The sequence below is a fragment of the Haemaphysalis longicornis genome, unplaced genomic scaffold (genome assembly GCF_048455015.1).
Source record: "Haemaphysalis longicornis isolate Haplotype H1 unplaced genomic scaffold, Haemaphysalis longicornis Haplotype H1 scaffold_9, whole genome shotgun sequence".
NCBI lineage: Eukaryota > Metazoa > Arthropoda > Arachnida > Ixodida > Ixodidae > Haemaphysalis > Haemaphysalis longicornis.
The window spans coordinates 132011808-132027548 of record NW_027526460.1 but is presented as its reverse complement, the minus strand read 5'-3'; the positions used below and the strand labels follow the sequence as shown (position 1 = coordinate 132027548).

Here is a 15741-nt window from a genome sequence, read left to right as displayed (position 1 = left end):
AAGGAAACACGTTAGCGATTGACCGCCTCATCACTAAAATAGGCATCGCCACTCGTCTCATTAAGCAAGTGGCTACGAAAAAGCAGGGCATGCGAGAGACCAGCTTGCTGCGATTGGTGCAGTCCTTCGTCGTAAGTCACGTCGCCTATGTCGGAGCTTTCCACAAATGGTTACAGCATGAAAAGGATAAAATCAATGCGGCCGTCCGTAAGGCGCACAGGGCGGTCCTGGGTCTCCTCCCTAGCACCAGCAACGAAGCCCTAGCACGGCTAGGCGTGCACAATACTTTAGAGGAAATCGGAGAGGCACAGCGCATAGCACAGCTCGTCCGCCTAAACGCCACGAAGGCGGGCAGAATAATACTCCAGAAAGCAGGGATGACCGCACCAAACGAGTTTCCCACTGAAGAAGATCAACCGAACGTGGAGAAAAGGCACATTGGCCGCTTGACCCGGCACTTGACCATACCGCCGCTCCCTCGCAACATGCACCCGGAGCATGACAGGGGGCGACGGGAAGCAAGGGCCAAAGCACTGGCCCGAACGTATGAGGATGACGCCCAGGCATACTACGTTGACGCGGCCATGTACAAGAACAAGCCCCACACCTTGGCACTCTCTGTCATACGGGCCTGCGATGGCAAATGCGTCACAGCCGGTAGCGTATCCGCTCATACGGCAACGCAGGCAGAAGAGGCGGCTATCGCGCTGGCGCTAACTTGTGAGTTGGACAAGGCCATCACAGTATTGAGTGACTCACGCTCCGCCATTGTCGGCTACAGCAGAGGGATCATTGGGCGACCCGCCCATGGACTACTGCCCACAAATAGAATGGCGCGGGCCCACATTAGGTGGTTCCCGGCGCACATGGAAACCACTCTGGGAAGGACGCCAAACCGCAACGAGGAAGCGGACAGAACTGCGTGCGAGCTCGCACACCGCGCAGTCACCTCGCCCCCTCTCTTGCGATCGGAAGGCAACGACGAGGAAAACGAACCGCACCCGGCATTGAGCTTCGGTGAAGTCCTTGCCTGGTATCGCGAACAACGCCGACAAGCACCGAAGCCTCATTCGGTTCTGAGTAGAAGTGAGGGAGTGTTTCTTCGGCAGCTGCAGACTGGTACAGCGCTCACGCCAGCTCTGGCGCGACACATCTGTCCGGACCTCTACCAGAGTGACGTGTGCTGTGTGTGTAGTGTGGTGCGCGCGGACCTGCCTCACATAATGTGGGGGTGTGACGAACACAGAGTGAGGGGTTACCCACCGGAACTACCACAACATGTCGTGCAAAATATGAACTCCCCGACTAGGGAGCTCCAACTCATGGTGATCCAGCAGCTGGAGACAGCTCTGGCCAGGCAGAAGCGCGGGCGGCTTCCCGATCACGTCAATGGTCGGACCCCCCAGCGCCGACGCCTCCGGCCGGACGCGGCCCCGTCTCCGGATCGGCTTTAACACCAACAGCCGACGGTGAGGGCGGAACCCTGTGTGGTGATCCCCCTCACCGATAGTGCAGGATAACCAATAAAAGTCCTTTCTCTCTCTCTCTCTCCATTTATATAACGAACTTTGGCTGGCGGTGTCGCTTCTCAGGCTTTGGAGAAAGGCCATAGTGGTGGCTTTTCGGAAGGAGGGGAGGACGCATCTTGCCTTGTGAGCCATCGTCCTTTTGCACTAATAAGGTACCTTTGCAAGCTATAAGAAAAAAGGTGAGACTGGTATCGTGTTTAGTATATCATACTCTTCTCGAGGGCTGACGGGCAGGCTTTAGGCCGCGGCAATCCACGGACGATCACCTTCTTCTGGTGGAATCATGCATAAAAGTTACCTTTAATCATCAGCAGTATTGCGTTTGCGTGACAGTATTCTTTGACCTTAAGCTTGTAAATACCTATGAGAGCGCCTAGTGCTACGGCATTTTCAGCGACATAAAATATTTTGGTTTGTCAGGAGAGAGAGAAAGAGAGAATACAACTTTATTGAAACGCCTGCAGTTTCCCTGCTCCAAGGCTTGGATCGACGTGGCCTTACGGCGTCCCGGCGGCGATGCTAGCGTCTTGCAGGCGTCGGCTTCCGGGGACTGGCCCCTTCAGCGCTCGGCCAATCTTATCGCTGCCGCTCGACCGCTGCCAGGATCTGCTGGACGGCCTTGTGTTGCTCTTCGTAGTCATTGGATCTCTTGGCTGCCTCCAACGGTGTTGGGAGAGCATCACCTCTGGTTGTATATTCTTCGTTCACGCAATCTCTCAGGATGTGAGCCAGTGTGGCCCGTTCACTACCGCACAGTACGTCAGTCACGTACACCTCCGGCCACAGGTGTTTCGCGAGCACTGGGGAACATACCCCTGAATTGGTTTGCAACTGCCTAAACACAACCGCCTCGGCTCGGGTAAGCCCTGGGTGAGGCGGTGCCATCGTTCTCCTGCCTAGTTTGTACCATGAGAGCATTGTCATAGTGTCCTTGTCGGGGCAGCCCACGTCGTCGGCGGCCCTTCCCGCGGCGCGGCCGGCTAGTCCTCACGCCACGGCGTTGGCCGTCTTGGTTGGCGAGCCCCAGCGGGCTCTCTACCCCTTCCCCCGCGTGTGCGGGAAGCACACCCTGGTCCTCGCGAAGTTGCGCACTGCCGTCCTGGAGTCGCACAGCACCGTCGTTCATCTTGGGTCCGCGATGGCTAGGGCCACCGCCGCTTCCTCGGCCTGACACGGCGTCTTGACTCTCACGCTGGCCGTCAATCTGGTCGCGCCAGTTCTGGCCTCGATTACGCTGACGCTGTAGGCGCCATCGATGTTCCGGTAACTCGCCGCGTTCACGAACACGGATCCCTCGTCGTTGGCGTGGGTTGCGATTAGCACCTTGGCTCTCGCCACCCTCCTGTCCTTTTTTAGGTGGGATTCACGTTCCGTGGAATCGGGCACACGACGATGCGTCTTCTCGCTCCCTCCGGTACTCGCTCCTGCGTCTCGATTTCCCTTCTTACGCTGACCCCCAGGCGACGCAGTATCGCTCGACCGGTCTTTGTCTCCGAGAGCCTCTCAAACTGCGCCGTCTGCTGGGCTCCCGCAATCTCCTCGAGGTTGTTGTGGACTCCCAGGGCTTCCAACTTATCCGTGCTCGTGCTGCCCAAGAGTCCCAGTGCCGCCTTGTAAGCCTTGCGAAGCATCGCGTCGATCTTTCGCCGTTCGCACTGCCTCCAGTTGTGGAAGGCCGCGACGTACAGGCAACGTAGCTGACGACGAAAGACTGGACGAGTCTCGTAAGCCTCTCCTCCTTCATTCCTCCTCTTCTGTTGGATACCCTCCTGATGAGTCTCACTGCCACGCCGGTCTTGGCCGCGAGCTTGGCCACCGTTGCTCCGTTCACCCGGTTTCGCTCAATGAGCATTCCCAGGATCCGGATCTTGTCCAACTCGGGGATGACTCGTCCCCCTTGCATTCGCACCTTGATCTTCTCGCAGTCTCTGGTGCACTGCTTCTTGCGGCTTGTTCTCTTGGGCGGAAGCACCAGCAGTTCCGATTTTGACGGGGAGCATACCAGGCCCGAGCCCTTTAGCTGATCTTCTATTGCCTCCACTGCTTCCTGCAGCTTGCTTTCAATATGGCTGTCGCTGCCGCCCGTGACCCACAGCGTGACGTCGTAGGCGTAGATTGTGTGTCGCACGCCTTCGATTCGCTGCAGCCGGTTGGCAACGCCGATCATCACCATGTTGAAGAGGAGCGGCGATATGACCGCTCCTTGTGGCGTCCCCTCGCTGCATAGCGTCTTCTCCGGCAACTGCAGGTCCCCCGCACAGATTCTGGTCGTCCGATCCGTGAAAAAAGTCTCTAATATACTCGTACGAACTTCTTCCTAGGTTCAGGCGCGACGCTTGGGCCAGGATCGCAGAGTGTCGCACTTTGTCGAAGGCACTCTGCAGGTCCAGGCCCAGCACCGCTCTCTTGTCCTTGGTGTTCGTCTCGTCATCCACGATCTCGCGTTTCAACTGGATCATGGCGTCTTTGGGTTCCCAGCTTGCCCCAAAACCCGACGAGCGAGTCTGGGTACAGCTCTGCTTCTTCTAGGTACCGCTGCCATCTGTTCATGAGCACGTTCTCCAGGAGCTTGCCCACGCACGACGTCAGGGAAATCGGTCTGAGGTTCTCGATTCCGGGCGGCTTGCCGGGCTTCGGGATCAGGATGGTCTTAGCTTCCTTCCACTGCCGTGGAAAACGTCCGGCCCTCCAGCACTTGTTGAAGTAGTCCGTGAGGGCCGCCGTCGCCGCGTCTTTCAGGTTCCTTCGCCTTGTTGCCGATGCGGTCCGGGCCCGCGGCAGATCTTCTGTTTAGGTCTTGCATGGTGTTCCTGACCTCCTACTCCTCGATGTCTCGGTCCAGCTCCGCGTTCTCCGCCCCCTAGTAGTCCGGGTGTCCTTCCCTCGGGGAGACCGGCAGGTACTTGGCGTCGAGTCTTGCCTTCACCTCGGCCTCCCCGTGCTCCGTCGTTGCTCTGTGGATGATCTTGCTCAGTCTGTGCTGTTGCGCACCCTTGGTCTGGGTCTCGTCCAGGAGGTGTCTCAGAAGCCGCCACGCTTTGCCGACGTGGAGCTGCCCGTCCGTCTCCCGGCACGCTTGCTCCCATTGCTGCCCGCCGAGTTCTATGCAATGGCCCTCGATGTTCCTGTTGATTTCGGCTATCTTCTTTCTGAGCCTTCTGTTCGTGCGTTGACGGCTCCATCTCATTTTCAGGGCCTTCTTGGCCTCGATGAGGTGGGCCAGTCGGCTGTCCATCTTGTGCACCTTCTCGTCAGTCTCGATCTCCGTCGTCGCCCCGTCGGTCGCCCTCGCGATCGCCTCGGACCACGGTTCGATGTCTTCTGTGGCTGTCTGTTGGGCCGGTAGTTTCCTTCGAAACTCCTCCCAATCCGTGTATTGGTGCTTTCTTTTGCCTCGGTCCGCGCTGTGGCCGAGCGGGATCCGCACCTCCACGATCATGTGGTCGCTTCCTAGGTCGGTCCCGGTGATCTTCCACGTTGCGTCCCTTTCGTCGCTGATCTTTACGAACGCGAGGTCCGGGGTTGTGTCCCTGGCCACCGACGTCCCCGTTCTCGTGGGAAATGCCGGGTCTGTGATGAGGGTCAGTCCCGCGTCCGTGGCGTCTTGCAGCAAATCCCTACCCTTCTCGGACGTCTTGTCATAGCCCCATTCATATTTCGGGGCGTTAAAGTCCCCGCACAGCACTCCCTTCACCGTCGCCTCGGGCACGGTGCGGTACGCGTAAACTTCGTACGCCATGTCCCCGAGCGTTACAGACTTGACTCTTGCGTATACGTCTGTCCTCTTCTCGCTCGGCGTGAGGAAGAATGTTTAATGCGCTAGGCAACTACCTGTCAACGTGACATTTTGCGTAAAAGTTAATTCTGAACACTCTAGGGCTCATGTCCAAGAAAATGGCGTGCCTCAAGGTGGAGTACACTGCACATTATTTAAAGTTAACCCTCTTAGGAAGGCAATGCTAACAACAATTTCGAATGCAGAGCATGTAGACGACATTCAAATGTCTGAAAGCTAGTAGGTAATCTATCCATTGGTGAACGGCAGGTGCAGTTTGCTGTCAATAAACTGCCTGGTTAACAAGGAGGACTCGAAAAAAAAAAATGCACTGGCGAACTTACTGGTACTCTCTAATTGAGATTTGTGCGCAGTGCGAGCTGCAGTGTTCTCGGTCACGGCGCATATATGCTGCGTCTCAGGAAGGGATCGCGTTGTTACTATTCAGCACGCCGCTATTTCGCGAGTACTGCAAGCTTAAAGGGGCCCTGAAAGGCATTTTGAGCACACTAAATGAACTAGCGCAATCGTTAGATAGGGTCGTCAACATCATCTGTGCCAAGTATTACTCTTTTACGCGCAGCGGAAAGCTCACACTTTTGTTGCGAAGTTTGTTGCTTTTTTCTCACCCTTTCCTTCGTGTTTTTGGACGCCGCCATCTTCACATGTCTACATCATCGATTCCCATATGTTCGTCATGAGCTAGACATCCTTCTATTGGGCGGCTTTTTCACGCACTTCCGGCAAAGAGATGAGTCGTCTGCTCAGCATCGGCTCGCCCGCTGATCTGCCAGCGGAGTGCCGGAGTGTTGGACATTTTACGACAAACGAAACAAGTGTAAACAAACGCTTAACCGTTTGTATTGAATGCAACACGGCCATAGCACGACATGGATTTTATGTTACATGAGTACGTACCATAAAGAAAGCCCCGTGACACTTATTTGGTGCAATCGCAGAGAACGCCCTGAGCCGAATGCCAGGGTTTGACGCGTACATTTTATTCAACTTCAAAACAATCCAGAGATGCGTTTCGAACGAACGCAACGTCACAACATGCGTTGCAAGTCTGAACCGCGATTGACAGACGATGGGTTGCCTCCTCCTGCCCGTCGTAAATTCGGCACTCACCTCACACCCGGTTTGCGTGGACGAACAGCAAGTCACAACTCTGGCGCGCAAGCGAGAATGCTTTTAGCCAGGCACACTACACATACCCCATGCGAGGTTGAGTCGTACGTCGTTCGAGAAAGATAATCCAGACCATGGGAAGCACTATCCACCCGCAGAAGTACAATGCCGCATTTCATCGCGAAACGAACGCGTCCACAACACACAGGAGGCGATGCACACACACACACAGCTTTGGTCACTGCATTGGCTTAGCTGCAAGCTTCGTTCGGACAATCAGCGATGCTACGACGATACAGAGCTGCGTGAGGACGACGTGCTAACCACTTCACGTATTTAAAAACACAGGGGCAAAGAACTAGGTTAATCGGAAGCAAAAAATATGTCCTCCATTATAGTGCCTGAAATATACTGGCTAGTGTGCCGAGGGCGGCCTCCAGGCGGGCGCCGGGAGCGATGTACGCGGCCGGCTGCAGCTTGGGGCGCTGCCGTGCGGGAGTGTGCGCGTTCGTTCTGCCCGAGCAGATCTCGCGGTTACCTCCGAGCTGCGGCGCAGAAGGCAGCGGTAGAACTTTCCATTCCCGCTTGCGACGAAAGCGAGCGAATGCGACGGAAATTCTGTCGCGCGACGAAAATTTGTCCCGACCATTCGACAAAAACGATCGTCGCGCGACAAAGCGACGGAATTCCTGCCGCTTTCACTCGCTTTCGTAGCAAGTGCGAACGGGCCTTTATGCGCAATCACATAAAACAAGCTCTTGCTTATCGCCTGAGCATACGGTTTATATCTGACTACGTTACACTGTGCTTGCCAGTGTATTTAAACGATGTCACTAGGTTTGAAACGTACGCGCTCGGCGTGCAGCTTTGTAAACGCAAGCGGCCTCACATACGCACGCTATTTTGCTGCTAATAGAGTTTTAGTACAGCGTTTGTGGCCTTTGCATACGCTAAACGCTAAATTTTTGCATCCCGCTACGTAAACACTGCGAGGGGAGTTTTAGTAGAGCGGTAGAGCGTCTAACCAGTTTTGCGTAGCGACACACTAATGCATACGGCGCCATCTGTCAAATGTTTTCCGAAATGTCTCGCCGGCTCATCTGCTATCGGAGTGCCGGAGTGTTTGGACATTTTACGACTATCCAAACAAGTGCAAACATACGCTTTCCCGTCAGTGTTGAATGCAACACATGGGTGCAGCTTGTCAGAACACGGGTTCTCGCTGATCGAGTGCGGCGTTGGTTAAATTTGCTCTGCGCCTTCCCGTTCATCGCCGCTGATAAAGCGATCCAATACGGCGCGTTTTGTGCACGGGTTCTGTGTCGGTTTAAAATGTCCTTTTTCACATGACGCCGGTAGTAGGAATTACAACCGCCGCAAAATAACACCCGGCACCAGCGGGGTCACATCTGAGACCACGCTTTTTGGATAAACAGTGCGCGGTGCACCAAAGGGAATGAGCGCACGATTCTCCCCGCGCGGCTGCGAATTCGCCGCCGATACCAACGGCAGCTACGTACACCGCGAAAGGGCAAGGCCAGGCCGCACACATGCGGCCAGGTCCTTCGTTCACTTTTCCAGCCTTCAGAGGAGTGTCCATGGGGTCAACAAAGATGAAAAAGCTGAAAGAGCTGGCCCGTAGCAGACGGCAGTCTGTGGGAGCGCAATAGCGGAAGTTCGTCACCGCTGAGGAGCGGAGCATCATGGGAGGGGAGGCCAACAGCGAAGAAACAGTTGAAAGGAGGAGGAAATACGGCGCGACGATAATGCGCGGTTTTTGATTTACGATTTCTCAGCTAATACTCATCGCTTTAACAAAATTCTTGCAGGAGGAGATTGCTAATACATTGCTTTATTTGGTTGCATGTACATCCATGCATCGGCGGAAGGCATTTCAGGACCCCTTTAATTCGTGCAGTGCTCCTGTGCTTGGTGGCAGAGCCTACCATTACCTGCGCCTTCCGCGTGGGTGCCTCTTTGGCGGTGACTCAAGCCGTTGCAGCGACAGCCAACGGATCAAGTTGAAACGCCCCGGCCAGGCGGACGCCGCAGCCGAGGTCTCGTCTCCCGCCTCTCTCAGACTCAGCGAGTGCCGCTGCTGCCGGAGCCTCACGAACTCGGAAAGAGGGCGGTGCGTGTGTGTACTATTTACGGGTTGTGTGCCCAGTTACATTGTGAAGTGCGCGCAGCCGTTACGGCCGTTCTGCATAAAATCCGCCCTCTCGGGAGATAGTTCGCATTCGTTTTGGAGCAGCGAATTCATGCTGTCGCTGTGCTCGAGTCCTGTACTGTAACTTCGCCCGGAAGGGTATTGTTCCTATATTGCTTCGGCGCATCTCTCGTCATGTAGTGAACCAGTTTAGTTTGCCTTCGGCTTGTCGCAATAGCCAAGGCAGCCACCTTTGTTTGCCGCCCGACCACCACGCTACCTCGTATGACGGAGGCGATGGAGCCCGGTTCGGGGACGCCTTCCCGATTGTAACAACCGGTTGCCAGCGGTGGGATGGCAACGCCGCAACGGCGTGACCAGCGGAAGCACGGCGGTGTGCGCAACTCTGCCGTAATCGAGTATGTTGTTGCAAATCGTGTTTGAGCCTCCTGCGCAAATGTCACGTGGTTCGAATGGGCTACGCGCGGAGCAGCGACTGGCGAAAGTGTGATGGGGAGAGCGCTCCTTGGCGGCGACGCATGGCAAAAGTGTAAGGAGGAGGCGGTCAGAGAGATGACGCCATCGCCGCGCGTGCCACCGCCTCCTCACCCTTCACTAGACGCTCCTCTCCGTTTTCTTTCTGCCATCGCTGCCTCCAGCTCGCTTACTCGGTTACGCAGATATCGACACCACCGCCGCCAAACCCAGGTAGCGGGAGCCGAAGGGCTGCGCCCTAAAGGTACTTACATTGTATTCTTAAAGACGTGTAGGGTCCAGCTGTACCCGGACATAAAACTAAACGGCCTGTCTTTTCCTGTCAAAAAAGGACAAGTTTTCAAGTGTCGCCCGGGGTTTCTTCGCTACACCAGCGCGCTGTACCGCCGTCGCCATCACACGTTCAAAACTAATCGCATAGGCAGCAATATCCGCCTTTTTTTTAATGCAAAAAAAAATTTAGAAGCCTATTCACGCGCTTGCGAACGTTTTGGAGTTAGCAAAACGTGTTTTACTAGAAAATAATATCTCTATTCAAAGAAAAAAAAATAGTGCGAAATGAGTACTTGCCCTACATTTGTTATTCCTATTGCATCTACCACAGAAAAACAATAGTATTTTATAAATTCTTGAGCACTTGCATTTCCGCGTCCAATATTGGCCATATTTCGGCTGACCCAACGCCATTTAGACCTTTCCAAAAGTTCGACGACCTAACTAGAGTCGTTGTACATGCGGTATAAACATTTGTGCGACCTCTGCCTAACTCGCTAAGTGAACCAAAATCAGCCTTTCTCATAGTAACAAATACATCCGTACAATATCGGCCGTCGTCTTCGTGAAGTGCGAAAGCTATACCGAAACTGTTCCTCTCCTAAACAATAATCTAGACTTTTGTTCAATTCCGAAGTGAAGTGTTTACTTTGGTTGGAAATGTTTTCCACAGCACATGTCTCTGGTGAAAGTCGAAAACAGCGGTAGATAGGTAACTTTCTCGTGTTTAAGTGCATCATTTAGCTGTGGAAGCTGGCTTACAGTTTCCGAACACTTTTATAGTTCGATTCTCGACTTGCAGCAAGGCGAAAAGTACTGGGCTGATATTCACGAAGCTGTTCGTACGTAATGTATCGTAGAAATAGTGATTTATCTCTGCCCGCGTGTGGTTTGTCCCCTTCAAAGAGAGCGATAGCCGCGGCCCCGGCTAACGAATACTGCTTTTCGATATCGCATGAGCAAGTAGCTTAAATTTGTAAATCATGGCCCGCTATCTGGATTGATAGCAACGGAATGCCGGAATTGCGCCTACCTCTATTATCATGGGCAAACGTGAGTGGAAGTTTTTCTGTGGAAATAGCAGTGCCAAACGCGACGCTACCAGGCGCATTTGAACGCGTCTCCGAGCGGCCGCCGGTTCTGGCGCGTACGTACGTCCGTCCGGCCGCCGGTAATGACCGCCTTTTCTATTCAGTTTCGGTTTCGGAAACGCCAATGTTTCGAGCCGTTTGCGCGTCGCGCGCGTGGATGTTTAAAACGCAGTATATTGCATCTCGCACCCTTTTTATGTGTGCTATAGGGGACATTATTTTGGCGTTGTCGAAAATTTGAGTGCAGTTGGCCTTTAACGAGGCTGGCTGGATGACCTGGTGGTGGCGGTGGTGGTGGTACCAGTGAGATGGCTCATACCCACTCAGGGGGATGGCCTCTACAACTCCACCCATATCATCTCCTTCGTCGTGTTCATCAGCGCCATCATCATATTTTCAGAGAAGACGATTTCGCCGCGTGATGGAACGTGGAATCTCCTAGCCGGTCTATACTTGAACTTAAATGTGAACAAATGTGCTCTCCTTGTCTTTCCGGTGGGTGGCCCAGTCTCCATTTCTCTTAATTACCGCCAGCAAACCATTCCCCAGGTCAATTCTCTGAAATACCTAGGAATAATATACGAATACACTTTAAATTGGCGTCCGCACATTGAATATATTGCTTCTAAGGGTGCGCGGTCTGTTTCGCTATTGAGAAGCCTTAGCCACAAGAAATTTGGTATGCGCCGTGACACCTTATTAATGATTTACCGAATGTATGTACGACCAATGCTTGAATTTGGATGTGTGCTGTTCTCAGGAAGCGCACATTACAAACTTCGGCCGCTGGTAATGCTAGAACGGCAAGCTCTCAGACTATGTCTGGGTCTCCCACGTTACGTGCCAATAAACGTTTTATACATGGAAGCTCGAATTCCCACACTAGTCTCCCGCCTGCACGCCCTCACTGTTGATGCATTCCTAAGAATAATGGCGTCGCCCATATCCAGACCGCAGACTGCCTTTGTAACATGGCCGTCGTTGTTTTTCAGCAGCACATGGCCCAGGTTCAAACGCCCACAAGTGATATTGGCACAATCCCTACTAGACCCGTTACGCGTGGCCCTATTATCTGTTACCGCACCTAATCGTCATGTCTCATCCTTAGATGTAGCTTTCGCTGAAATTTTCCCCAGGAATGCTAAATTGCTCCCGTCAAATCTCTTATCCGGCATTTTGCAGGATCACCTTACAGGTTTTCCAGGTCACGTCATTATCGGCACTGACGCCTCCGTCCGTAATGAGAAGGCAGGCGTAGGGATTGTTTCTCCCTGTTTAGATTGGTCTTTTTCACTCCGCCTACCTGATTACACTAGCTCTTTTCATGCAGAATACTTGGCAATTATCTTAGCCCTTCGAAAGTTAGATTCTACTAAACAACATGTAATAGTAATCACCGACTCTCTCTCAGTTTGCACTGCTCTTTCGTCCCCAAATAGCTCTCCTCTACGTAGAGCCCTCAATTATTTATTGCCTACATCTCTACGAGAGCTGCGATTGGTGTGGGTGCCTGGACACGCTGGCATCTGGATTAACGAATCGGCAGATACGTTGGCGGGACTTGCACTGGACGGCCCAGTGGTGGAAATCATGCCGCACATACAGTTCCTCACCTCGGCACGTTTTCGCAGATTAGGCCTCCTAAAAAGCATGGCTGAAACTGCGTGCGTAGGTTCTGAGCTCGAGCACCTCCGGTTCTCCTGGAAGTGCCGGATTAGCCAATCACGCGAATGCGAAGTTAGCCTAACTAACTTTCGCTGTGGCGTACCAAATTTAAATTATTATTTGTACCGCTGTGATCTGGCCCCTTCACCCCTTTGTGTATTTTGCAATGAATTAGAGACTATAGAACATTTTCTCCTCCACTGCCGACGGTTTGCCTCCCTACGAAAAAGATATTTGGAAAACCCTTTTAATCAATTGGCCCACCCACTCACTCTTCCTCTAATATTATCATTCGGGGCGACAGTACTGGGTTTTTGCCGCGGGGATCTTTGCCGCGCTGTACACTCATTCATCTTTGAATCACGCCGTCTCCCGTGCTAGCAGCTAATTCAAGATGGCGGGCTGCTCTTAAAAACATGTCTGCGCCTGTATCATTTGCCTTCCCGCTCTCTGCCTTCCCTTCGTTGCCGAATCTTCTTTCTTTAATTTTCTTACAAAATTTCCACGAATGTCCTTCGGCCAATCCTTTCCTTATTCATTTGTGCTGATTTTGTAGTTGGTGAGCTCTATCTGCTACCGCACCTTATTTTCTGGCAGTTTACTTATCATCTTTTTACTCCCGCTCATACTCACCTTTTTCTGTAATTATTCACTCTTCTTCTTTTAATCCAAATTAAGTTTTTTTCTCTTCTCTCAGTTAGCGCCCATTTCCTGGCCAATCCCCCTGAGTGGGTACGAGCCATTTTTTTTTTGGACCAACAACAACAACAACAGCCGGGTCACGCCCCTAACCGTTAGGGCAACCCGCGTGAACCAGATCAAGACAAGCTCACCGAAACGCCCAACCCCGCGTATCGAGACGCCTCTTCGGATCAACACACCGCTTCGGTTGGCTGATAACAGGCAAGCCAACCGCTGACTCGGGAGCAAGCGCCGCTGAACCGACTCATGCAATGGCTACAAAGAAAGGCCGGGCGCAGGCGGGCAGTGGGCTTCGATCCCCCGACGAAAAAGGCCCCGAAGTGAAGGCTGGCTCAAGGAGCAGACGCGGATCCGACGCGAAAAGCGGTGCGGAGGGTACGCGCGATGCCTACGCTAAGCAAAACGGGACCAACATCAAGGGCGAAGATACCAAAGAGGTTTCCGAAAACAAAGGCGATACCGAAGCCAAGCAAGATGCCCAAAGCGTGCACCCCGGTGAGATCAAACGCGATTCTGTGCCCACAGGCGGCCCAGAAACAAGGCTCGATTCCGAAGCGAAACCAGATGCTGAAGCCAGACAAGATGCCGAAACTAAAAGGGATGCTGAAACCAGACGAGATGATCCAGAAACCAAGCGTGAGGCCGGGACTGGACAAGGCGCTGAATTCACACCAGAGTCCAATACTAAACAAACTGCAGAAACTGGACGAGACTCTGTACCCATACTTCACTCAGTGTCGAGATATCGCGGGGACACAAAAGCCGCCAACGACTCGGAAACGAGACGTGGCATTGAAACAGGACAGACGCGATCCATTGCGGACACGGCGGATTCATCCCCGGAAGAGAGGCGCTATGCCGAAAAGAGAGACTCTACCAGAGCGGGGGATGCGGAAGAGGATCGCACGCGTGACGACGATGCCGAAAGCGCCAAGAAGTCAGAAACTGGCGTGCTACAATGGATATCTGGGGCCGTGTCCCGGGTTCGCGGCATACGACCATCAGAAGACCGGAAAGAAGGAACCCCCGATAACGGTAACGCTACTCCCCGCAGTGATGGCGCGGCTGACCGAAGAAAATCTCTGGCGCCAAAGGAGCGTCCGCAACGGCGGGGAAGTAAGCCTACAGGGAAACCGCAAGCCAACGAGGGTGAATATTATTCCGGCTCTGAAGACTATTGTGAAGAAGTCACGGAAGAAGTCATAGAGCCAGATCACGAGAGGAATCTAGGACACGCCACTCCGGTGACCGTGCGCACAACCCGCACTACGACAAAAAAACGCAAGTACGACAAGCCCAGGAGCCGGCCTGATCACCCATCAGGCTACAGTGCGAAGCCATCCACCAGCACCGCGAAAAAAAACCGCGACGGGAGGCGAAAACCGAGCACGGCCAGCGATGGACAGTCAGGGCAAGACGGCCGGGACCAACCGGACGACACCAGCACGTGTCCCTGCTGCGGCTCTGTCTGGCCAGGTCATTGGGCAGACTCGCGGCCAGCAAACATGCCTCGGAGGCAGAGCCGAACTTGGCTACGGCGTCCACATCGCGCTCACGAAGACCAAGGCGGGGAGGAGTGGTACCAAGGACGCTTCTTCGGTAGGAGGCCCAGCGGCGAATTCCCTCCTGGCGGGCTTCCGCCCACGCATTTTGGCGCGTACAACGCAAGGCCACCATTCGCACAGTATCCAATGGGACTGCAGACCGCGTACCAACCGGGGCTACAGGGTCTTTACCCGTTTCCCCCCATGGCTATGGGCCCACTGTCTGCTGTGCCAACACCGTCCGGAGCCTTATTTATGCCGCCCGTGGCGGCAGCGGACCCGTACGGCACTCAGGCGCAACAGCTTCCCGGTTACTTCTGCGCCAGTTGCTGCGCGCGTGCTGGACACGCGGGCCAGCGCCCCCGTTCGGGGCGTCTGGCGTCGCCGACGATGAGCATCGACGACTTCCTGCGTCGCGAGCTCCGCGTGCGCCAGGAAGAGCGGCTGCGCCTGGAGGAGCGCGCGCTGCGCGAAGAGAAACTGCGGCGGGAAGAGCGGCTGCTGCGCGAAGAGCGCCGGCAACGGGAGGAGCGCGCTCGTCGCGAGGATCGGCGACGGCGCGAAGCGCGAGAACTGGAGAAAGCGCGCGCGCGTCTCGAGGAACGGTTGCGCGTCGACGAGCGGATATTCGAGGAACGACGCCTCGCCGCCGAGGCTCTCCTCGAGGAACAGAAGAGGGAGCGGCTGGAGAGGCAGCGCCGCGAGCGACTGGACGAGCAGCGGCGATACAACGAGCGCCTGCGCCGAGCGATCGCCGAACAGAGGAGCGCCGACCGCGGAGGAGCCAGCCTCGACGATCTGCTCGCCGTGTCGAGGCTGCGGCCAGCGGTGACTCCCTCGGCAAGAGCGATCTCGCAAGACGCATATAGGGCCGCGGCTCTCCGAGAGCTGCTGCTGAGGACGCCGGTTAGGCCGCCTCAGACGCCGCGGGTAATCTCCACAGACCGCGCTGTTGGCCGGAGTTCCGATCTCGTCTCCGAAAGGCCCTCTCGATGGGAAGACGTGCGTCCCTTTACCCAAACGGCCGGGCCGCCTTCCTCGACCAGCTGGCAAGCCCGCAAGCAACTTCGCTAGATGCCAACACCCCGTATGGTCACTGCGACACCTTTCAAGAGTCTGACGACCGGACTGCTTGCAATTAGTTTATATTTGTTTTCTTATCGTCGTTCGTTTGCTTTTCGGGAGAAAGCAGAAGGAAACATGTTTTTTCCAGATGCGTTTGTGGCGATGGGTGAGAGGTTGGGTTAGGACGCAGCACGGGAGGGTGGCTTTCCCGCAAAACTGGTGCAATGTTGGTAAAGCCAGCTTCTAAGGCCGGCCTGCTGCATGAAATTGGTGATTTCTTACTATTTTGACAAAATCGAAAGTCTTTGGTGGGCAGCGTTGC

General features: G+C 54.5%; 1 protein-coding gene across 1 annotated transcript; it reads left to right on the top strand.

The window, feature by feature from the left end:
• Nucleotides 1-14558: 14558 nt before the first annotated feature.
• LOC144152410 (uncharacterized) lies at nt 14559-15428 on the top strand. Its single transcript, XM_077683678.1, has one exon. It carries the CDS (start codon nt 14559-14561, stop codon nt 15426-15428), a length of 870 nt encoding a protein of 289 aa, XP_077539804.1.
• The last annotated feature ends 313 nt before the right edge of the window (nt 15429-15741 follow it).